This window comes from Pseudorca crassidens, chromosome 19 (genome assembly GCF_039906515.1).
Source record: "Pseudorca crassidens isolate mPseCra1 chromosome 19, mPseCra1.hap1, whole genome shotgun sequence".
NCBI lineage: Eukaryota > Metazoa > Chordata > Mammalia > Artiodactyla > Delphinidae > Pseudorca > Pseudorca crassidens.
Window position 1 is genome coordinate 11,268,124 of NC_090314.1, and position 16,450 is coordinate 11,284,573.

The 16,450-nt window shown below is 56.8% G+C and overlaps 1 protein-coding gene across 3 annotated transcripts; it reads right to left on the reverse strand.

The window, feature by feature from the left end:
- On the reverse strand, positions 1–14,292 carry GUCY2D (guanylate cyclase 2D, retinal). 3 transcript variants are annotated; one of them, XM_067714265.1, is made up of 19 exons: positions 13,536–14,292; positions 13,148–13,452; positions 10,883–11,234; positions 10,216–10,300; positions 9,849–9,951; positions 9,345–9,446; positions 7,714–7,794; positions 6,135–6,341; positions 5,880–6,036; positions 5,190–5,339; positions 4,438–4,586; positions 3,764–3,927; positions 3,476–3,668; positions 3,066–3,240; positions 2,668–2,766; positions 2,475–2,569; positions 2,276–2,361; positions 2,031–2,142; positions 1–1,705 (listed from the first exon to the last, which is right to left on the reverse strand). In XM_067714265.1, exons 1-18 carry the CDS (start codon positions 14,275–14,277, stop codon positions 2,049–2,051), a joined length of 3,339 nt encoding a protein of 1,112 aa, XP_067570366.1. In that variant the 5' UTR covers positions 14,278–14,292; the 3' UTR covers positions 1–1,705; positions 2,031–2,048. The 3 variants fall into 3 exon arrangements, with proteins under 3 accessions (XP_067570366.1, XP_067570367.1, XP_067570365.1); XM_067714266.1 differs by lacking the exon at positions 5,190–5,339; XM_067714264.1 differs by having other exon boundaries at positions 1–2,142; positions 2,276–2,569.
- Positions 14,293–16,450: the final 2,158 nt, after the last annotated feature.

A 16,450-nucleotide genomic window follows, 5' to 3' on the forward strand; every position in this document is an offset into this window, starting at 1 on the left:
TCAGGGTTTTTAAAAAAATCTTTAATTCATCATCTCTGAACTCGGTTAAAAATGTTCTTTAAACTATACTATATTACTCACTATAGCAGCACCACCTTAGTAACCAGAACCTACAAGTGCTGGATTCTAGGTATCTTGTCTGTTCTTCCTCTACCTTTAGGAAGGAGGGGCAACCATTGAACTTGTGGACTTTACGAGCCAGGCAAAGCGATCTCCAGCAGTGCCTGTAATCCTAACATCAGCTACTCCGGAGTCCTGAGGTCTAACGTCTACAGGCTCTGGACAGGTACATAAGAGATGTTCAGAAAATCTTGGTGTCTCGGAGTCCACGGGGAGGGGTGGGCACTCCACTCCCCGTGGTGAGAACAGAAAAGCGAAACCCTGGAGAGACTCTTTCGCTCCAGCAGGAAGTCAGCAATCGCCCCTGCGGGGCTTTGATTTCAGAGAAGAGGGAAATTTGGCAGCCATGTTTACAATGTGGTAGCTCTTGATTTCTAAATGTTAGCTCAAAACAAAAACAAAACCACTTCATTGATCAAACGAAACAAGTCTCAGGGCTAGTTTCTAGGCTGGTTTTTATGAAATCTTAGCAGTTCTGAGATTTTAGGGATCCTAGGATCCTTTAGTTCTCTGACTCAGAAACTTTAACGTGCATAGAAATACTCTGAAGGAACTCTGTTAGGGTGTAGATTCTGTTGCAATACGCCTGGGCCTGAGATTCTGCGTTGCTACCAAGCTCCCAGGCGATGTCGCTGCTGCTGGCCTACCTACCACACTGTGTGGTGAGGATTTAGTTCATCCTTCCGCCTAGGAAGTCCCTCTGACCGTTCTCTCCCTGCTCAAAGAGGTCTCCAGTTCTGCTTGCACATCTCCAGGGACTGGAGGCTCACCACCTAGTGACAGCCTGCGTTGGCTACAGCTGCTGCTAACTTCTGCCAAGTTCTGCAGCAATGGCGAAGGCCACCCAGAGTCCAATATGCCAAGGCTCAGGCTCTGGGACATCAGAGTTCCACAAAAGAAGCTTTACCTGGGGACTTACTGGGATGGGAGGGGTTGATACTTGACGCAAAGATCTAAGCTGGGAGGATTTTCTGTTCAACTGCCTGCTCAGCGGCGCCCGGTTAAACAGAGAATACTACTATTCCTGGGTGTTCTGGTTAGGAGAGGTTTTGTGGAGTTTGTTTACCTTCGTTTCCCCAAAGCTTTGCAACAAGCTTTTCTCTGCACTTGGGCAAAGTATGTGGTTATGCCACAGAAGAAGGAGGGGGATGGAGAAGCCCTCAAATCCTCAGGCCACACGACACCCCTGCTCTGGTGGAATAGGTGGTCTCCACCTCCTCTGGGGTTGGGACATCCAATCCCAGATCCTCCTTCCTGGGGCCTTTCTGATGGGCTCAGGGTCACTGGGGCTGGAGGCCACGTGCCCAGTGCCCTGTACCCCAAGGCCAACCATTCTGAAGGCCAGCTGTCAGGGCCGGAGGGTATGGAAACCACCTAGGTAGGCCACTCTTCATTTTACCACGGAGGGGAAACCAAGCCCAGAGAGTGCATGAGACTTTCCCAGGGTCACACAGCTGGTTTGCAACCAGCTCTTGCAAAGGCTCAGAATCCTTTGAGGCAGAGCTGGACGGAAGCCACTGGTATTAGCCAGACTTTTGGTCACCTACAGCAGCAACTTTCAGGAAAAGGACCTTCTGGAATAATCCTGAGGGAGAGAGGAGTGTTTCAGAGGGAAACCATGGAAAGGGGTCACAGGGGTTCACCTCAGTAGGGGAGAGTCATTCTCGAGTCTGGACTCCTGGCCCACTCCAGACCTACCGAACCAGGGTCCCTGTGGCTGGGAAATCCCTGGGTTTAGGAACCAGCCTGGGCTCACCAAGTCAGAGAAGGACGGGGACACCTGGCTTGAGTGGGACGTTCTGCAGGCAGGCAGGGCTAGGTCCTCAGGCTGGGGAAGAGGTGCCCGTCCTCCAGGAAGCATGTGTGTAGCCCCCGGGGTCTGTGGGGCGTGGGAGCCAAGGGGGCAGTACCTTGTCCCAGGCCCAGCCTCACTTTCCGGAAAACTGGCCCGGCCTCGCCTTCTCCAGCTTCTGGCGCCGCTCAGGCGGGATACTCTGCAAGCTGATGCCGTGGTTGCTGGCCCTGTGGCGAAGGGAGGGGCGGCCTCATGGAGGGAGGATAGGCAGTAGGAGGGTAGGGTCCAGTGCAGGGCAGGAGGGGAGGGAGGGCATGGAGGGACTAACTCGGTCATGGCACGTGAAGGCCGGATCCTCACCCCGGTTGCAGGTCAGGCGGTTTGGGGATGGGCTTGTCGAAGCCGCGTCTGCCCACCAGCCAGTACGTTTCCTCGCAGCCCTTGCCCTGGGGAGACACGGGGGAGGGAAGGACTCAGGCGGACTGAGGTGAGGGCCGGTGGATCTCGAGGTCTCAGTGGAATCGGGCGTGGCGAGTTGCGTCTTCCAGCCCGACCTCACCTTCAGCTCCGTGCGACCCCGCACCTCGGTCTGGAAGCCCTCGTTTAGGGCGCAGAGAATCTCCACGGTGCTCCGGTTCACGTGGATGCGGTAAGCTGGGACGGCAGGGGACACCATGAGCTCAGAGGACACCGTGAGCTCAGGACACCCCTCCCGCGCCCCCTCCCCGCCCCTCCCGCCCCGTCACACTCACGCAGCCCGGTGGACTCCATGCGCGAGGCGGTGTTGACCGTGTCCCCAAACAGGCAGTACCGCGGCATGGTGAGGCCCACCACGCCCGCCACGCACGGGCCTGTGGAGACACGCTGCGTCGGTGGGCTGGCTGGCCTGCGCTGAAGCTGGCCTGCTGGCGGCTGGGTGGCACCTAGGGCTCCAGGGGGCCTTTAGCACTGCATAATCTCCACTGGCTTCCCAAAGAAACCCTCTCAAGCGTACCCTCCCAATTACAGTGCGGTGCCTGCTGTTAAAAGGTGGCTTCAAGACAAGTCCCCGCCCCCACCCACTCCACGAGTTTGCCTCCCATCTAGGAAACCTGGAGCCCGGCCCTAACGAGGGAGATGGGCTGGAGAGCCCGGGAAGGCGCGGAGTTACCCGAGTGCAGGCCGATGCGGATGCGCACGGGCACCTCGGGCATGTGCCGCATGCGGAAGGTGCCCACGGCACTGAGGATGTCCAGAGCCATGTTGGCGATCTCTGCTGCATGCCGCTGCCCGTTCCGTTGGGGCAGCCCTGAGGCCACCATATAGGCGTCCCCGATTGTCTCCACCTGAGGAGAGAATTCAGTACTGAGCACCCCGCCAATGCCAATGTCCCTTGTCGGGAGGCCTAAACTGGGGTGAGTGCAGAGATCCTGGGGAGCCTTCCAGCTGGGGGACTGAGCTGGGGACCGGCAGAGGAGAAAAGGGACAGGAGGGCTGGGAAAGAGGATCGTGCTGGTGACCTCGGGCAGGGGGGCGGGGGCCGGAGAAGCTGAAGGAGGGCTTGCCCCCTACACACCCCACCTTGTAGACATCATGGGAGCCGATGATGGCGTCAAAGAGTGTGTAGAGGTCATTGAGCAGGTCCACCACTTCGATGGGCTCACTCATGGCTGAGATGGTGGTGAAACCCACAATGTCACTGAAGTACAGTGTCACCTCCTCGAAATACTCGGGCTCCACAGGTGTCCCCATCTTCAGCGCCTCAGCCACAGACCTGGGGATGGCAGGTGGTGAGCTCACCTGGAGGCCGCCCCAGTCTGGCTGGATTCCAGCTGTCCTCCCCACCCACCTCTCCCCATAGGCACCCACGGAGGCAGCATCTGTGTGAGCAGCCGGTCTGTCTTCTGCTTTTCCAGCTCCAGCTCCTCAGTGCGCTCCCGGATCAGGTCCTCCAGGTTGCTGGAGTACTGCTCCAGCATCCGCAGCATCGAGTCAATGATGTTCATCTTCCGGCCCTTGTTGATGCTCTTGAACTAGTAGGAAGAGGAAGCTGGTGGGGCTGCTGAGGACCTGGCCTGCCATGCCCCTCTCATGGGGCTGTATTATTCCTGATCCTCCGCCCCCACCCCCTTTCATCTATACCCATCAAGCCCGTGCTGCCCTGTGCTGGGCACTGTGTTTTCACACGTTATTAGGAGGTCACCTGTTCTGTTAGCAACTGACAAGGCGCTGGAACCAGCCCAGTCTTTGGACTCCCAGGCCAAGGGTCCTTCTCCCTCACTAGGCCAAACACATACTCAATAAATGTAATTTGAATTGAATTAAATATTTCTCCCGCCCAGAGATCCATCTTCCACTCCAAAGGCCTCCACAGCCCCCATTCTAATTCTGTCCCCACCAAACCCTTAATCCTCAGACGACCCCTTAGGAAGTAGCCTGGAAGGTCAGAGATCCTGCCAGCTTGCCTTCCTGCAGCCTCCCCTCCCCCACCCCAAGTTGTTGGCAAACGGCCAGCCCAGTCCTTGCCCAGCCCAGTCCCTGACCAGCTCGAAGGTGCGGTCCATGGAGGGCCGAAGTTCCGGCTGCTCTGCCCAGCACTGTTTCATCAGCTGGATGCACTCCATGGGCGCCTGGTCCATGGACACCGAGGGCCGACACAGCGGAGGGGGGCTCTGTACCCTCTTCACCACTTCTGGAGGCATGAAGGGAACAAGAGAGGGGGTGTGCCGGAACAGAAGCCACCTCTGACTCTGGCCTGATTGTTGAAACTCAAGAGGAGGGGGCTGGAAGGGGAAGCTTCAGTAGGTGGGGAAGTGTAGTGTGGGAGGTGTTGCTGGGAGCAACAGGACCCTGAACCCTGGGGGCCAGGGGGCAGTAGGAGGGGCCAGGCAAAGAGACTGACATTTATTGCACATAAGACAAGTGAGGGTTAGAGTGATCGAGTAGCATGCTGTATCCTACACGTGATAATATAGATCTGAACCAGATCCGTCTGCTCTGTTTCCCCCTTCCCCCTATGGTGCTGCCTCCCTGGGGCCCCTAAGAACCAGAGAGGAGCTTGCTACCACCGTTGGGGCAGCAGGCTGGGTCCAGGGTCGGGACAGAGGAAACCACATGACGTCTGGGTGCTGGCCGCCCCTCCCATCCTGATGCTTGGCTCTCTACAGCCCTGACCCTTCAGAACTCAGCTCTAGGGAGTCCCACATAAGTTAAGTCTCAGCACCGAGCGAGGCTGGGTCTCTGCCTAACAGCAGGGTGTCTTTCTAGTCCAAAGGCCAGGCGAGGGCGGCCGTACCCTCGGGAGTCAGCTCCAGCATGGCGTAAGGGGCGCTGCGGCACACGACCTCTTGCATGATGATGCCCAGACTGAAGACGTCGCCGGCCAGCGTTCCCCGGCGCTCCAGGGCCGGGTCCCGAAGCAGCTCCGGGGCTGTCCATAGCTGGTCTGGGGTCGGGGAAGGGGGCGTGGGCACGCGGAGGGCCATAGAGGCGCTAGGGACAGACCCCCCCACACCCTCACCAGAAAGCCCAGGCTCGCACCCGCTCAACTCCCCAGCCTCAGTCTGGCCCTGCTGCCCGCAGTGATCCCCAGGAGAAACTACCAGAATCCCAGAGCAGGTCTCAGAAAGCCGGGCCCTCACAAATAGGACCCACCCTTTAGACAAATTGGTGCCGAGAGCAGACTAGGTCCCTTGGGCACAAGCCCCGCCCTTAGGCAAAGCCTCACTAGAAGCAGACCCCCCCCCAAAGGACAGGAGCTCCGCCCCTCAGGCACAAGTCCCGCCCCCTAACGACTCCCCGCCTCCCCAGTCATGGAGCCAGACCCCCTTCATCTCAGAGGTCACAAGATCTCCTCCGCGGCAGGAGTCCCGTCCGGTGGGTGTGGGATGGAGAGAGTGCGAGGGAAGGAGGAAAGGAGAGGGCCTTGAAACAACGGGGGTGCGGGGGCTGCTCGGCCGCCCGGGAGGCAGCCGGGGAATCCTACCCTCCGCGCTGGGAGGCTCCGGTAACACCCTCTGCGCTTCCAGCAGTCGCCCATGACCGTGGTCGGTGACTTTAAGCACGAACCTCCCGTCCACCACGCAGTTCCGTGACTTCAGCCGCCCGTGGGCCACGCCTCGATGGTGCAGATACCTTATTCCCTGGAAGGAGTGGCGTCAGGGGCAGCCTCAGCCCACGCGGTTCCCCCCGCCGGCTCCTCCCCGCCGCAGCCCACCCGGTCCCACCCCGACACGCACACCTTGATGAGGTCCAGTAGGAGGGAGGACTTGAACATCCAGTCCAGCTTTATGTCTCTCTGAGCGAGGAGGTCTTGGAGGGAGCCACGGGCACAGTGCTCTGAGACCACAGCCAGCATCCCTTCCCCGGGGGCCGCGGCACCGCCAGCTCCCCCCGCCAGGAAGAGCCCCAGGTAGAGAGCCACGTTCTCATGCCGGAGCTCCCGGATCTGGGGGAGGGGGTGGGAATTAACAGGCATTTGCTGTTTTGGGAGCGAGGTGCGGAGGAGGCTGTTCTTCAGGTCTGTTTTTGATTGGAGGATGGGGTAAAAATGGTGAGTGGAGAGGTCTATAGGGAATGTAGGGGCTTCCTTCTACAGATACCTTCTCTCTCTAGGAAAGACAACACAGTCAAAGGCCACCGTGCAGACGCTGAACGTGGTGTTAACTTAAAGTTATGAATGAAAAGACAATTTTGCGCTGGCAAATCAGGACCCAGGCAGTTTCTGATTTATTAACCATAAGACTTTGAACTTCCTGGGTCTTAAGGGAAAACACGTCATGAAGGAAAAGCTCCTGGTACTCACCGCCCCCCACCCCCAACTTCTGATATAACCGTCCCTTGGGGGGAGAATCAGGCAGACACTGCAGTGCTTTCAAAAATCACCAGAAGTGGCTTATGCTGGTGACTCAGCCCAGGGCTGCTTTGCTTGTTACATCATTGTGCCAGATAGAGGCACCCCCCGCCCTGCCCCCCCCCCCCCCCCCGCCATGTTAAGGAAGAAGGACTAACTAGTTGAGCTGTGTCCCAGAGAAGCCAGCAACAAGGCCACACCCACTTGGTGGGACAGAGGCCCTCACAGTCTGGCTGGGAAAATGAGGGCTAGTGGGTGACTGGTGCCCTTTCTAGTTTTTCTTTGGTCCAACAAGGGGCTTCTTTTCATCTTAATGCCTGTTGTTAAACGGTGATTTAGTCCGTTGACAACTGGTAGCCCACTTAATGACTTAAGTCATTCTGCAGCTGTGACCAAGAGCTTGTGTGGAGGCATCCGGGAAGGAGGCCAGGCCAAGGCTGTATGGTGTTAGGGGTAAGAGGGGCACTAAGGTTGGAATGACCAGAATAAGCCAGTTTATAGCCTCCTTGCCAACTTTCCACGTCACTCAGTATGCACCAACTAGGCCATTCTGTGCAAGCAGCCTGACAGAACTGGAAACCCATTTATTTTCTAGCATTCACTCAACAAACATTCACTGGATGTCTCTAATGTTCCAGACACTGTGCTGGGTGCTGGAAATATTAATACAATGGAGGGGGAAGGGGAAAAGCCCTCACTCAGCTTACAGTGCAGGGAGGGAGGCAGATAAGAAATAAGCAAGCACACACAGGTGAACAATTACAAATCATGATCAACACCTCCAAGGAAAGAACTAGTGTTATAGGAGAGCACGATAAGAAACCTGCTTTAGAGAGGAGGGGACACTTCACTGAGAGCTCTTCGTCGTCCCTGCCACAGTGGGGTCTACTTGGACTCAGCTGCAAAGAGAAGGCAAGGAGGGAGGAAACGATGGCCACCTCACACCCCATCACAGGCCCACTCTCACCTTGGAGAAGGCCATCTTGGTCGCTGGGCGGATAGCTATGTGCTGTTCCCCCGGGAATTTCTTCAGCCAAACCCAGTCTCCCTGGAGCAGAGACAGGAGTAGGGAACTCTGTTTCTCAAAACCCCATGATGTGAGGAGCCGTAGAGAGCCCCTGTGTTTCCCTTGGCTCCCTGCCCCAGAACCCATCTTCCATGTGACAAAGAGCTTCAGGAACAAGGGGTATAACGTCTGCCAGCCCACTTCACAGCCAGCTGCGTGAGAGCCCGCCCGTGGGAAAGAGAGACGCAGAGGCTGTCCTCACCACGCCAGATGCGCTCACCAACAGCCCTATTAAGTGAGCCATCACCACCACAAGTGTCATTGAAATCACAGCCCTCATCACCCCCCGCTGCCATAAGAGAGCACTGTGGTGGGCGTCAAGGAGTCTGGGTAGATCACGCGTTATTACAGACTAACGGTGAAGGATAGACAGCTCCCCTGCAGGCTCTGGGCCTCACTGTCCTCAGCTGTCCGCAGGGCCAGTTCATGGGCGTGCGACCCATGCAGTCCCCCAGGGCCCCGTGCTCAGAAGGGCCTGAGCTTGGCTCAGTGATCTGCTGCTGTCATCCTGAATGAACAAAGGGCACCTCATTTTTATTTTGCCCTAGACCTTGCAGATTATGTAGTTGGCCTTGCCTGTTGATAAAGGATTTGGACTAGGAGGGAATTCTGGGGGTTTGGTACTGACCCCTAAAGAAGATTTGGAAATAAATGTGGAGACATTTTTAATTGTCACAAAAACTGGGGGCTGTGATCAGTGGACAGAGTCAGAGACAAGTGGCGCTAAACATTCTTCAAGGCATAGGGTCCTGCCCAAAACGACAATAGTGTTCTACTGGGAAATGGCTGCAATGGCCTCTAGGTGACATACTAGGAGTCTCTGCATTCTCTCCACGACATGACACCCAAGAGCTCTACATCTCCACTCCCTCTTCATTAGTGGAGCTCTCTCCCAGCGCTCTCTGAATCTGTTCTCATTATCTCCCACCCATCCCACCACATTCAGATCTGCTGACCCCGTGGTTAATGTCCTAATGCCCTTTTGTGACTTTCTTTTTCCCCTCTAAGTCTTGCTGCTCCAGAGTGTGATCTGATTGGGGTAGAGGTGCTGGCTGGGGCCAAGACATGGGTCTGGCTTGAGTCAGAGATTAGCTCAGTCTGGAAGCCCCTTCCTGAACAATCCAATCCTGGAAAAGTCCTCTTTGTGACCATGAGATCACTTCCCAGATGAACCTCTGTCTCAATCTCTCCAGGGAGGCCTGTGCCCTTCAGTAACCCAAAGGCTTGGAGCACTGAGGGGGAGGACGATGACCTCAGTGGCCTCTTCAGGCTACATGCTGGTCCCATCAAACTCCCCACCCTCAGGCCTCTAGTCTTTAGGCCACTGTGATTAGCCTTTGAAGAGCCCTCACCCGGATAATGGCTAAGGGAAAATCCCCCAGCAGGAAGGATTCCCAGATGCTCCCCTTTGAGGAGGAATCCATGAACTCTCCCTAGTTCCCATTCTGGGCTCCTACCCCCATTTCCTGGACTCCGCAAGATACGACGCAACTCCAGGAACGGAGCCCGGCCTGCCCGGGTCTCAGGCTCACCTCATAGAGGCCAATGTTGGTGTAATCCGGGCTCTGGCTGTGGATGCTGCGAACGTCTGACAAGCTGCGGGCGGCCAGACTCCATCGACTCCCCTGGGCCACCTGGAGGGTAGAGGTCAGTGCGTGGGGTCAAAATATACTATGGGGTCAGAGTCCTGGGTTGAGGTCAGGCTTAAATCTGGGGATTAAAGAGGGGAAGGGAAGAAATCTTAGTTCGGGAAGGTGATAATGACATTACTTCCCAAGTACACGACACTTCAGAGCTTACAAAACAAACATATTCATTTTCTGTTGGAGCTTCACCCTATCCAAGGAAAGCGGTCAGGACAGGGGCTGTTATCCTCATTGCACACATGAGGGCGTTGATCCCAGCACTCAGACCTGGGATGGAGCGAAGGCAGAAACCAGGCCTTCCCAGGTGGGGGCTGGGGTGAGGGCTGGCCCAGGCAGGGGACCGAACATATAGGGGAGGACAGCTGGGTCCTGGCTCCCCTCCTCCCCTACCTTCCGAGAGCTGCTCCTCTGCGGGGGGAGGAAGGTGACGTCATCCAGAGTCAGGATGATCTTGTTGGGGCCGGAGACCATTTGGATGTGAAGTAGCCGGTGCCTGGTAGAGAAAGGAGGTCATCTTCGCAAAGGGGACCAAGGTCCATGAGAGGAAGCCAGTGGGGGAAAATGCTGGCTCAGGGGAGGGCAGTCATCCGCAAACCAGACCCCCCCTGGGACTCCGCCAGCCCTCCAAGACTCCTTCCTTCTCCCCCTCTCCAAAAGACATCCTCCCTCCTTCTACTCTTGGGTGGGCCCAGCCTGCTGCACAGTTGCATTTCTGGCAGGTGGAGAGCCAAGCTCCTCTCCTACTTACCCTACTCACCTAAAATAATGGGCCAGGAAGGCCCCTGTCAGCCCCATCAAAACCACCAGGAGGAAGCCAATAAAGACGACGCCGGGCTCCACTCCTGGAGGGGCAGTGAGAGGAGAGATGCTGAGGACTGTAGCAGAGGGGAGGCGTCCTCTCTAGCAGAGGTCCCCAGCCCCCGGGCCGCAGACCTATTAGGAACCCGGCCACACAGCAGGAGGTGAGCGGCGTGAGTGAGCGAAGCTTCATCTGCCGCTGCCCATAGCTGGCATCACCGCCTGAATACCCCCCCGCCCCACCCCAGTCCGTGGAAAAACTGTCGTCCACGCAACAGGTCCCTGCTGCCAAAAAGGTTAGGGACCGCTGCTCTCTAGGGAAGAATGCGGTCACGTCAAATCTTGGAGGCTCCAGAAAAGGGGGATGGGAGCCCATAACAGGATCTAGGGAAAGGTCATGGGGTCCTGCAAAGGGCGGGGCGGGGGGTGGTCTGGGAATGCTAGAAAGGTTCCAAGAGGGCTCCAGGGGCTCGGCAAGACAGGGGTCCTGCACAAGACAGGGGTCTCTGAGGAGGACCTGGAAGGGCCTCCAACAGGAGTTACAGGATGAGAGTTCACTCTCTTTCACCACTTTGTGGAGGGTTCATGGTCACTGTCCCAGTGTGGGCTGGGATGTTCGCCCTCACCTCCGTTGCAGATGACGTCTGGGTCGAACCAACACGAGGGGTCGGGCCCAGGCCCCCGTCCCCCTCTAGGAAAATGCACCGGGGTTCCGGCGGAGCGGAAGAAGCCCCGGGTGGGGTTCAGCACGTATGTGGTGAACAGCCGGTCCCCGGCTGCATCCGTGTCCAGCAGCACAAAGGAGGGCTCCTCGGCTCCTCCCAGGGCCCCACAGAAGCCGGGGACCTGGGCATCCCGGACGTGGCGGGCCACGGCTGCTCCGGACACCCAGCCGCCACCTGCAGCCGCCCGTGCTCGCGCCACGCCCCCGGCCAACAAGAAGACCGAGTCATAGATGGTGCCGAAGAGAGGGGATACCTGGGGAGGAAGGGTAGGGGGTTCAGGTTTCGGGGTCACGGCCCGTAAATAGACGGGGACTTACTGTCTCCGCTTATCCTTTCACTGGGCCCTTCGAGTCCTTCAAGCCCTGTGTGTTTTGACTGTTCACACCTCCTAGTTAGTGGTTCCATATCTCTCCTCATTGGCTCTCTCTTCCTCTCTCCCCAATTGTCTATCCCACCCCTTTTTACCACTGCCCTTTCCTCTTTTCAGTATTCTTACGCTCTTCTTATCACTTGTCACTTCTAACTCCAATACCTACATCTCCTCTCTTCCCTCTCCTTTTGGTTGCCCTGCATATATTTTTAAAATCATTACCTACCATTCATTGAAAGCCTTCTTTCTCGTCTTTTGGTTGGCTTCTATTTTCTATCTTTAGGTCTTTTCTTTTCCCCAAGGCAACCACCTGATCTCACGGAGCTTCTCTATTATTCCCAGTTCCCATCTCTCACAGCGCCAGGCACTGTGTAGAGCACTAGGGATATATCAGGGTACAAGACAGAGTCCCTATCTCGAGGAATCTTTCCTCTGGTGGGGAGAGACAGACAGGGATGTTAATGCAGTGTAAGGAGTGAGGGGAGGGGTAACTGAGGGAGCTGAGGAGACAGAAAAGATGCCCAGCCCAGGCTGGGGGAGGAGGAAGAGGCTTCCAGAAGTGACCATCCCTCAGGGGACGAATCCGAAATATCTGGGGGAGTGTAGGGACAGGAGAGAGGGAACAGTACACCCAGTAGCACAGAAGCAAAAGAGAAGGTCACATCTGGGGAACCCAAAGTAGCTCGGTCTGGCTGAAGTTCAAGAAAGAAGGAAGAGAGAGGAAGACGTGAGACCTGATAAACCAAGTGAAGAGACCTGTGTCTATCCAGGGCAAGAGAAGCCACTGGGAGACTTTGGATGGGGGCGTGACACAGTCAGATGTGTCAGATTTCTGAAGTTCACTCTGATTGCTGGGTGGAGAAGGGCCTGGGGTAGGTAAGCGTTGAAGCAGAGACCACTTGGGAGATTTTATTTGGGGATTTGGACCAGAGGTGCTGTGGCCTGAACCAGGGGTGTGACAGTGAGGATGGAGAAAGTAGATGGATTCAAATGACCTTTGGGAAGCATAAATGACAGAACTTGGTGTCTGGATGTTGGGGGAAGGGTTAGAGGAATCAAGGGTGACTCCCAGGGGTCTCACTTGGGCAGCTAGGTGGAAGGCTATGCTACTTACTGAGAACTGAAGAGGGTTTTCCCCACCATTTCCCCCACCTCTATTTTTCCCCACCTGTCCTCCATCCCATCTCACCACTGTTCTCAGGGAATCCTGGATATTAGCTGCTTGATGGGAATAAGCTGTGAATCTAGATGGTTATAGAAGCCCTTGCTCCACCTAGGGACCTTTCTGCTTCTCACAAGATGTAAGGCTCTCAAAAAGTTAAGACCACTAGGTGAAGCCCCAGAGGAAACACCTCCGAACTGGGCATGGAGGCTGGATCTGCATTCTCCCTCCTTCCTGCTCTCTTAAGAACACCGGTTGTTTAATACAGACTGTATGTCACGGCCGTGTTGGAAGTGGGTTTACTTTAAAGTAGACTGAAAAGATGCTGCAGTGCAGAGTTTGCTAGCGTTTGCTCCTCGGAGCTGACCTTGAGAGGTCTCATTGCCAGCTCTCTGGAAGCAATTCCAATACACAAAGCTGCTCCAAGCAAGGCCAGAGCCTTTACATCACCCAGGACATGCAGAGCTGCTGGTTATTCTCTCCCTGCTGGCCTCCTACTCCCTCCTATTGACTGCATCCTCCTCTCATTCCATCGACTCTATCCACTTCTCTTCCCATTGCCTCCAGCCTCCATCTCCCCTTTTTGGCTAGTCTCTGCTCTCTTCCCCTCTTCCCTCCTCCCTGGTCCCTCTACCTGCTGCAGATTGAGGTCAGGGGGCAGCTCCTGATGCTCTTGGGCCCTGCGCAGACTGTCCAGCACGCTGCCTCCCGGGGGACAGTGACGCGTGAGGGTGAGCACCGCATCGTGGGCCTTGCGAAGCTGTGAGCTGTTGGCGAGCACGGCCAAGGCGTCCGGGCCTGGAGACAAGGCGTAGTGCAGCGTGTCGAAGGGCAGGAAGACCAGGGACCCATCAGCCAAGCCCAGCTCCTCTGCAGCCTCCAGCAGGCAGCGCTGCTCCTCACCGCCCAGCAGGACCGAGTGCATCACCATGATCACTGCTGCGGACACAGAGGCTCCGCTCGGTGCTCTGTCCTTTTCTCGCTGGACGGCCGACCCCCCCGCATCCTGCAGGGGAGCCTACCTCTGACTCTGGGTCCACCTTGGACCCTCCTCAGGGCCTCCCGGGCTCCAGACAGGTCCGAGGGCTCCATAGAGGTCACCAGGGCAACGGGCAGACCCCGGGCCCTGAGCGCCGTGGAAAGTGCGCGTCCCGCCTCCACCCACAGGTCCTGGGGGGCGGTGACCACGGCCACGTGCGCCCAGCGGAACGCGCGCAGGAGGGCGTAGAGCGCATCCGCCGCGGGCGTCACCGCGGGAGCCGTGGTGCCCGCCGCCCGCATTCCGGGGCAGCCCCAGGGAACCAGGGCGATCCCCGCCTCTTGAGCTAGTAGCTCCGCCGGCCGGCAGGCTGCGGGGTTCACCGGCCCCACGAGGCCCGAGACGCGGGTGAGCGCGGAGGATACCGCCCCCAGGGAGCCCGGCGTCCGGCACGGCTCGGGCAGCAGCGCGACCTCGAAGCGGGGGCCGTCCTCCAGGGCAGCTTCGTGGTTCAGGCGGGCGGCGGCCAGGCGGGCGGCCAGGTCCGGGCGGGCACGGGCGAAGATGGGGTCGCAGGCCCAGGGGCCCAGCACCCCAACTGTGAACACAGCGGAGAGGGCGGGGCGCGGCAGGAGCAGCAGCGGCAGCAGCAGCAGCAGGGGGCGCAGCAGAGGCCGGGGCCGGGACGGCGTCCGGGGAAGGCCGGGCGGAGACGGAGCCTCCCGCGTGGGGGCGCAGAGCCCGGGATCCCGAAGCCCACCCGCGAGGAGGGCGCGGGCGGTCATTGCCGGCTTCTGAGAGCATAAACAGAGCAGCATGAGAGGACGCGACCCCCAGGGCTCTCTTAGGGCTCTCCGCAACCCCCAAGGTTCTCAAAGCCCAATTAACCCACGGCTTGTCTATGCTTCCACACCCGCCTCCGCGGGCTTGGACGACTATATGGGGTCAGGGGCATAGCCTGGAAGCACCCCCTTTCCCCCCCGTTTTGCTCTGCTTCCCGCTCCCCCTTGTCTGCCCCTCTCCCCCTCTTAGAGCTGTCAGGGGTCAGTGGGGACACTCCCATTCCCTTCCATGGTCTCTTTCCGGCAGGAAGGACCTGGAGTCCGTGTGGAGGGGGCTCTGCCACTCACCGGAAAGTCCGGGGCTCGGGCCAGGGCCGGGGCTCGGGGTCACAGGGCCGATCCTTCTGACGCCCTCCCACGGGTCTCCTTTGCCAGGGCCCAGGGCGGGGGTGTGGGAAGAGCCGCCCAGAGCCCTTAATCTCCCCAAGCTGATTAGGGTCTCTTAAGCAGGCAGGGAGGGGCTGGTGGAGGATGGGGCTCCCTGGGGTGGGTTCTGTCCTAGCTTCCAGGCAGCCAGCCAGATTCTTTCCCCTCCCTGTGTCCCAAGCCCCCCACCATAACCCCCAGCATAAAAGCAGCCGCAGGTCCCCCTGTCAGGCTGCTGCCACATTACCCTGCTCAGCCTGGGAAACAGCAAGATGTGCCCATGGAGACCTGTGGGTGATCAGTCCTGGGGTCCCATTTCCTCCAATCTTGTTTCCAGTTCTGCCAGCCAAGTCCGAACCAAGTCCCTTGGCTGGCAAAGTCTACACTCAGAGACCAAACCCAAACCCAGTCTGATACCTGCCTTCTCTCACCTGCCCACACTTGATTCTCTGACCTCCACTTCTCCATGCCTAGGTAAGCATCCCTTTGGCTTTGGGTAGGCAGAACCCCAGGAAGAAATGGAAAGAACTCTGACCTTGGGCAGGCCTGGGTTCAAATTCCTCCTTATTGGCCTTGTGACCTTGGGAAAGTTTCTTAATCTCTCCCAAGATTGTTGTGGAAATTATCTGTGACAATGAATATAATTGCCAGGAAGACAAAAATGGAGAAGACAATTTTAAAGAAGAATATAATGGGATACTTGCCGTACTATATATCAAAATTTATTACAAAACTATAATAATTAAAACACTGTAGTATCGGTGCAGGGATAAACAAATAAACCAATTGGACAGAATAGAGACTACTGAAACAAACCCAGCAAAAATGGAAATTTGGTGTATGAAGGAGTGGACATTTCTTATCAGCTTTTCCACAAATGGAGCTGATTAGTTAGCCATACAGGAGGCGGATGGAGGAGGTAGAATTTGATCCCTATCTCACACTACAAAATCAATTCCAGGTTAAAAACATACATAAAAACACAATTTTAAACTTTAAATGAATCATTTTCCAACTATCATGGCAAAGATTGGATCAGGAAAGAATCATCAGTGGATGCTAAAGCTAGGAAGAAATTTTGATGAGGAGCAGGATATTTGCATATCTTTTTTTTTTGAAATATGTATTTATTTGTTTGGCTGTGTGGGGTCTTCGTTGCGGCACAGGGATCTTCATTGCCTGCATTGCTGCCAGCGGCATCTAGTTCCCTGACCAGGGATCGAACCTGGATCCCCTGCACTGGGAGCGTCGAATCTTAACCACTGGACCACCAGGGAAGTCCCCAGAGTATTTGCATGTCTTAAGGTGTCTCCCTACCGATTGCTTATGAGTTTGGGGGAGCAAAAAAATAAAAAGCAGTTATTAGGGCTTCCCTGGTGGTGCAGTGGTTGAGAATCTGCCTGCTAATGCAGGGGACACTGGTTCGAGCCCTGGTCTGGGAGTATCCCACATGCCGCAGAGCAGCTAGGCCCGTGCGCCACAACTACTGAGCCTGCACTCTAGAGCCCGCGAGCCACAACTACCGAGCCTGCGCGTCTGGAACCTGTGCTCCGCAACAAGAGAGGCCGCGATAGTGAGAGGCCCGCGCACCGCAATGAAGAGTAGCCCCCGCTTGCCACAACTAGAGAAAGCCCTCGCACAGAAACGAAGACCCAGCACAGCAAAAATAAATTAATAACAATAAAAAAAGCAGTGATTATACAGTGGAGAAATTGGACAACACTTTGACTAGCATTGGTCAACCAATGAG